The following is a 7,462-nucleotide window of genomic DNA, read 5'->3' as shown; positions in this document are numbered from 1 at the left end:
GATGGGGTACAAAACCATCAGTCCCAAACTCTGGTACCCCATGACCTGGATCTATGGGCCGATGTACAGAAAGGAATCGGATTGTATGCACCCTGGCAACACATTAGAGACGGGGAGGTGTCACATCGATGAGGCAACTAAATCCCTCTAAACCTTAACATATTGTTGACCTCAATGCTAATTATTGTACCCCAGTAATTCATTTTTAATTCAATGTTTTGTTGTTTTTAAACTTGCATCCTTGTAGCGAACAGTGAGGACCATTCAACTTTTTTCATGGGACACAACTGTAAGGCTAATATTGAGGTTCCATTCAGACAAAGAAAGTGAAAGATTTCTATCTTCATTAAAAACAAATGTTTATTCATTGATTAGAATATTAATTCATGTCATAGGCCGATCCCTTATTGGCATGCAATGACTGACTCACCACAATGTAAGGCAAGGCGTTATAGGTACACGTCAGCATTAGTGTTACATTCCTTTTGAGCCGCAGGACTACAGAAAGGCACTTTGTAGTGTTTCAAAATGGTACATGTCGCAATATAACACTGTAGCAATACTATTTGGGATATTGTGCCTAAATATTCACCCAAGTAGGGGGATAATGATGAAATGTACAATACAATTAACATGTTCAATAAAGAAATTAATTTAAAAAGATTTGAATGTATCACAGCACTTTGAAAAACTCCATTCACAATACTCATATGCAGCCAGAGAAAAGGAACATCTGATATGAGTGGGCATTTTTGAAAATAGCACAACATAACATTTTAACATAACATTTTCAGGATGGTACCCAAGACTTTTTGTACAAAATATACAGCTCTTTTTTCACCCTGTTTCATTCTTATTGAAATTGAGGTAACTACAACATTAAGCATTTAGTTATTGTACCACCATCACAACCGTTAACATACCGTAACATTTTACAGCAATGAAAATTACAAATGTGTTGTAATTCCATTGTAAACTACAACGGAAAATCTTTTTTTTTGACTTAACTCAATAACACACTTTGCAACATTCTTGAAATAATGACATTTGTGAGAGCACTGCAGAGTTCACACCATCACCTGCTGAACCGTACCGCTGCACATCGCATAGTGCTGACTGCTATAGATCAATCGATGTCTCCCTTCTGCAAACACGCTGCTATACAGGTGCAGAGCGTTGCCCGTGGCAGTACAAGGCTGAACACAGTCAGACAAGGGAAAGGCCTAGCACCGGAGATAAGTGATCCTATGTTGGAGCAGAAAAGGAAGAGCTGAGATTACACTGGTGGTCTATTAAGACTCCCCGGCTCAAGGTGGTATGACATGGATTTGCATCCAGAGAGCAGCAAGAGGGAAGCCCTGTTATGATGTGAAGGGCGTGTCGTATTAGTCTTATCTAACTCTCACACTCCACTCACTCTGGGGCTCCGGAGAGGGGTTCCCCTGGTTGCCCCAGCATGAAAGAAGTCAAGCTAATCAAGGACACCAGACCTGGCCAATCAGAGAACTCAAAGGCCCTTTAAAAGGTAATCTGTTAGTGAAGTGTCTGAGGTAACGAGTAAGTGCCTTGTTGTTGTGATAGTTCAGACTACATCCAGCAGAAGGTAGGGCGGGTAGGGAGTAGGTCATTAAAGGTAAGTAATTGGCAAAAGAAAAAATAAAGTTCTAGCCAAAACTTCAGGCTAACTAAACATCCACTTACAAATATCAAATAACTGTAGGGATTGTCCCACTAAATAATCATATTGAGTGAAGTAAAACAACACAAGCATAAGAACACCAAAGGCAATTAATTACAAAAAAAAATAAAAGCATTTCTTTTATACTATTCTTTCTATTTCCTTCAGAGCATCCTTCATATCGCCTAAATCACTTGCCAAGAAAACATAACAACCAAATACAGCTGAAGGACCAGGTGATCAGTTGAAGTCCCTGTCAGGGAAGATGAGAGGGGCGATGAGGGTCCAGAGGTAGAGCCCCAGGCCCAGCCAGCTGGAGGACATCTTCACCCAAACAGCCGGCATGCGGCTCTGCATGGCATGCGTGGTGGTATCCGGTCTGAGGAGGACCGAGGGAACATTTAGTCAAACCAACTCAACAACATGTATGTACTGAAATGTATTTAAATACATGTATTAACATTTTTCAGATGGGGCCTATGTATATATTTATTTTATATATTTTTAAATATTTTTTATTCTCTGGGATAGTGAGAAACAGAATTTCGACCCCCCTGTCTGTATAACACAAATAAAGGAATTAACAATAACATTGAATTTTGACTTTGAATGATCAAAAACAGCACTTTATTGGACATTTTTTATACTTTTTTCCTAAATTGAGCTGATTTCAGAAAATCACATTCAAGCTGAGTTGAAGGGATAGATTACTTTCAGGTGAAGCAATGTGCCCTCTGGTGGCCGTGCTGGAGGCCTACAATGCATGAGTAACAACTTCTGAGCATCAAACCTGTGGCTCACAACTTAAAAAGTTATTTCAAATGCTGCCAATTTTGGAAGTAAAATTATTTTTGCTTTTTGTATCTCTTACATATGCTGTAGCTATCAATATGTTTATGTTTTTTTTCCCCAGTAAGAATTCGGTAACAAAATCAAACCAAAATCGTATCTGTTGATCACCAGTGACCCTAGACCTTTTGACTTGAAATCAAGCATAGAAATCACAGGTTAAAATAATGTTGTCAAAGATGGTTTAGCTCCATTAGGTGTCCCTGTAAACCATGATAGTGATAGCAGCATGCACAGTACCAGGACCCTAAAACTACCATAATTAAGAGGAATGCAACTTTCCTGCTGTTACATGCCAAAATGTCTGAAGGACAGGAGGATTCTTCTCTTTCCTACTTGCCTCTTATGTAGTATTTAACAATCGGCAAGTGAGACATACTTACTGTAACCAGTTGGTGAGAGTCATCATGATGTACAGAGAGGCCAGGCAGAGGTGGAAATGGAAAAAGGAGTAGCTGTAGGAGACATTCTCCTCCTCATCGTCCATGGCCCTGAGTATGCCGTCCTCTCCCACCACACCCTCTCCCCCAAACCCCTTACCCTCCTCCGTCTGCATCAGCTTGTTCACCTGGGTGTTACTGGATGACCGAATACTAGGGAAGAGAAGGAGACAGAGAGTTTTAAATAAAATATAATGCAAAACTGAATATAAAATCTAATCTGTGATGGTTTTGACCATACCTTGCATAGAGAGTGCAGAAGAGGAAGATGATCAGACCCACAATGCCCTGAGCATCCCACCACTGCACCTGTCCTGGGTCAGCGGAGGGCTCCGTGGAGCTGACGTTCGACACCAGACTCAACAGGCTGGGGTTACAATTCCGATCTAAGGCATCAGAGCACATGTGAATTAGACATTAAATACACTATAAGTTATAAGTTATTAAAAATACATCATTACATACAGTAGTGAGCTTGTCTGCACTAAACATAATCTTGTGTTGACTGTAATGGAAGTGAACATGTGTTATTTCATATGTAAATAACTGAAGTTTTGACACTGAAGAGGCCCGAACAGCTAGTGATTTGAGATGTGGAAATATTTGTATAACCTAGTTTACATAATTTTCCATTCTTACATTCCTGTCTCTTACTTTGACATGACTATGAAAACCATTGTTTTCCTCTACACAGGGAACTTCTAAAAGTCTTTGAAAATAGCTTTCTTTAAATGTAACAATCAACAATGGAACACCAGCACAATCCCAACAGTGCTATCGTATGTTGAAGTGTTCTATGTTTTTAATTAGTCTGTTTCCTGATGTAAAATAAGCATCTGTTCCCAGACACCGCTTTCACTTTTGTGTCTGAATGGATTTAAATGTCCTATGTGTAGATAAAATAACCCCTAGTTTCACCACAATCTTGCCCATTGCTGCCATTCACTTAGGAATGGCAGATAAAATGAGACAAGGAAAGAACGCTAGCTATCAGCAAAAACAAGCCCTTTGTTCCTTGTTTTTTGTTATAAAATGCCATAGAAAACTCAACAGAATGATCAAAATGCTGCAGCAGGTAATCAGCAAATACATATTTTGACAGAAAACAGTAAGTAGGATTGAAACTGAGGATGCAACCAGAAGCAACCGAAAAGAGCTGCAACTGTGGACTAAGACAGCAAGGCACTTACTCGGATTGTTTGTCATTGCAGACCAAGTGACATACATGGTGTACAGGGAGATGAGAGAAGCCTGGAGCAAACCGGAGTGTGGCTGCGCTTCCTGTTACAACAAGAACAAACATACATTAAGTCACTTTGCCAAAATGTTACAACCACTGCCTTGAAACAAACGGTAAAGTATTTCTATTTCTATCAAAAAGTCAACTGAAACTTAAATGAAATATCTCAGATTATCCATAAAGATGTTGAAGTACATCTCTTTTCATGTTACGTTATACTCTTTAGTATCTACAGTATGCATTCCCTTATTGTGAAGCACTTTGAGCTGCATCTTTTTGTATGAAAGAGGCTTAACAAATAAAATGTATTATTTATTATTATTATAACTTTTGGAAACTGCACCTAACACTAACTTAAGAGCAAAACTAAACTATCCTCATTTATCTACTGCAGAAAGGCTTTTAAACAAATGAAGTTTAAAATTAGATGAGAAGTTATTCATAATATACCTTGATTAATTTGAATTAGGCCATAGACTGAGCCTTACCTGTATCTTGGGAAGGATGGAGACAACGGAGATGATGATGCAGAAGATGAGGTTGAGGCTGATGAAGACTTTGTGCTCAGTGCAGTCATCAGGCTGTGTGTAGTAAACGTAGAAGAGCACCACAGCAGTGATAGCCAGTGCAAAGTGGAGGAAGGTGAAAGACATCAGGCCTGGGAATGACAAGAACATACCTCAACACGAATGGCTTCAAATATTATGGCAAGTGTATATTTATTATTTTGCATAATGTAGAATGACATAGCAAGAAGCCCCTGTTTCAAGTGAGTGCTGTACCTGCAAACCAGCATTTGTTGTCACTATTTTCAGCATTTTCTACCCACCCCTTGTTCCAGGAGTGGGCAAAATCAATGAGAAGAATAAGTTGGATTAGAATGAAGATGAAGGATCCCACCACTCCAAAGTAAAACCACACTGTGAAGAGGAAATCAAACACAGCTTATAACGTTTCCTAAAACTGTTGATCAGAAATAAACATATCACTGTTTATAGTAATAATACAAAGCATGTTAGTACCAGTGTGAAAGGTTCCGTCAGGGATGAAGAAAGCTCCCACTGTTATTCCAATCAGGATCAGAAATTTAAAGAACCAAAACCTGGGAAATAGACATTAACAAACCCACCATCAGTTCAGTAGACAGACTGAAGCGGCACATCCCATTACACATATATTCCATACAGCCTAATAAAGCACTTACCCATTCTGAAGAGCTGCACGTGGGTCTTTGCTACTACGGACACGAATCATGAGGGCGGCGAACAGAAAGAAGAAGCAAGTCATGGCAAAGCACATGCGGTACACAGACTTGTAGCCCACAATGACATCACAGTTAACGTGGTTTTCTAAACCAGGTATAGTACTTCCTCCCTCGCAAAATCCTGGGATCTAAAGAACCGCAAGACAAATGTGTGTTAATAAGTGTATACAGAAAAGATTAAGTGTAGAGAATGTGCAAACGTTTTTTACAGAACTTTATCTGTAGTAACAGCATTTAGTAACACATTTCAGAGGAAGAGCGATCTTACTTTACGGAGCTGTGTCTCCATTCCTGGAAGGATCATGATGACAGACACCATGGTCCCCAGCAGCAAAAAGAAGGAGAAAACCAGCCGTGTGATGGTGGAGTTATTGGAGGAGGGACAGCAGCCGCACAGAAGGCATGGTGCTGAGCCACACAGACAGGACGCCTGGGAATGATAGAGATGATGAGTGGGAGGGAGAAAAGACAGAGTTCGAGCCACTTAAAAATCAGAAACAGTCAAATGAATGCAGGCAACTTCTTTGGCAGAATGCCATTTGTAATTAGATGTTGTTCCATTAGCAATCCGGCTAGTAAATGATTAACCATGAGGTTGAATTTGCAATAATGGATTCAAGTGGATAAGCCTTTACTCCACACATAAAACTTAAATAGCCGTTGAAGTCAAAACAAATTGGGCAAAACACTTATGTTATTCCAGTTCGCAAAGAAAATGTAACAAGGGCTGTACTTCCACCTGGCTTTTGAGAAATCAACACAGAGAAAAACAAACGTGCATCTCTTTTGTTGACATTGACAGTGACGTAGCTAGCCAATTTTAACTGCATGGAGTAACAGTAATGTTTTATCGGCCAGACAGCTGTTATCCTAGAATGGAGCTAGCAGAAGCATACCACTTTGAACTAACGGTGTTTGCATATGATGAGTCGATATTTGGCTGAGGCTACATTATCCAACATTAGCTAGGTGCAATGGTTCTAGGATATAGCAAGTGGCCTGTTCTGACACTTCCTGGATCACTATTCACACTGCTGATTCACTATATTGCTAAGACAACTTCCTTTAAATGTACAGCGTTAATTATAGTATGTCGAGTACGGCTCGTTCTAGTCGGTTTAGTTTAATGTTGAAGGTAACGTAAGTTGTCGCTTAATGTAACATTAACGTTAGCTATGCATTGCCCAGCTAAGCTTAGTTTAGCTCACCTAAGGTTGTTTGGACGACGAGAGCGAGCTTTGCCTACCGATAAAATCATAACGAAATAAATACTTACACAGCTGGCTAAAGAACATAATGCCATACAAGCCCCCATTTTCACATTAAATTCCTGATATGATAGTGTACTATCGACTGGAAGCTTTCGCCTGCCTGGAGAAAACAAACAGTCGGAAGTTACTCGCTTTTCAAAATAAGAGTCTCACGATTACCTCAAATGACACCCCTTTCAACATAAAATACCTCAAATGTTGGATACTGGCCCCACCAAGGCATGTGACTGTGTGAGATACATTTATACTGCAGTTTTAGATATCATGACACATGTTTGTGTTGTTAATTTGTTGTATCATGGTTTTTATTTCCAACATAACACATCGTGGTTCGTGTGTATATGTGTAAGTTGTGTCTGCAGGGTACAGTGAACAGGAAACTAACTGTGGGGACTTTGACATCAACCATCTGTCCTTTCGCTCAGTATCCCAGGAGCTGAGTGTCTGTTTAACTACAAGGATATCAAGAAAGAGCCTGTCAAGTGCTGAAAGAAGCCTCTTCAAAGCCCCTGCTGTTGGTAGTGCACTAGCTCAGTGGGGAGCCAACAGTGATTGTGTTATTAATAGACTATCTAACAAGGAACATGGAATATGTCAGTGCCAGATACTAAATCCATTCTTTAGCGAGGATTGAGAGTAGGCTTAGTAAAATCATTCTCCTCTTGGACAAGGAAAAAATATATATTTTTGTAAATTAAAACATCTGCAGAGAATATTAAC

The 7,462-nt window shown here is 39.7% G+C and overlaps 1 protein-coding gene across 1 annotated transcript; it reads right to left on the bottom strand.

The window, feature by feature from the left end:
• Nucleotides 1-342: 342 nt before the first annotated feature.
• On the bottom strand, nucleotides 343-6,864 carry serinc2l (serine incorporator 2, like). Its single transcript, XM_034128095.1, has 10 exons — nucleotides 6,748-6,864; nucleotides 5,740-5,901; nucleotides 5,412-5,599; nucleotides 5,230-5,309; nucleotides 4,990-5,127; nucleotides 4,696-4,865; nucleotides 4,158-4,248; nucleotides 3,209-3,353; nucleotides 2,911-3,120; nucleotides 343-2,057 (listed from the first exon to the last, which is right to left on the bottom strand). Exons 1-10 carry the CDS (start codon nucleotides 6,784-6,786, stop codon nucleotides 1,919-1,921), a joined length of 1,362 nt encoding a protein of 453 aa, XP_033983986.1. The 5' UTR covers nucleotides 6,787-6,864; the 3' UTR covers nucleotides 343-1,918.
• Nucleotides 6,865-7,462: the final 598 nt, after the last annotated feature.

The sequence above is a fragment of the Trematomus bernacchii genome, unplaced genomic scaffold (assembly GCF_902827165.1).
Source record: "Trematomus bernacchii unplaced genomic scaffold, fTreBer1.1, whole genome shotgun sequence".
In the NCBI taxonomy this organism is placed as follows: Eukaryota; Metazoa; Chordata; class Actinopteri; order Perciformes; family Nototheniidae; genus Trematomus; species Trematomus bernacchii.
Note: the sequence above shows the minus strand (reverse complement) of the source record. Positions and strands in the feature narration are given on the sequence as shown.

Coding starts and splice junctions, on each gene's coding strand:
- serinc2l (XM_034128095.1), bottom strand. CDS start 6,786: ATGGGGGCTTGTATGGCATTATGTTCTTTAGCCAGCTGT. Junction 4,249..4,695: donor CCATCCTTCCCAAGATACAG/GTAAGGCTCAGT, acceptor TTGTTGTAACAG/GAAGCGCAGCCACACTCCGG. Junction 3,354..4,157: donor TGCAATGACAAACAATCCGA/GTAAGTGCCTTG, acceptor CTGATGCCTTAG/ATCGGAATTGTAACCCCAGC.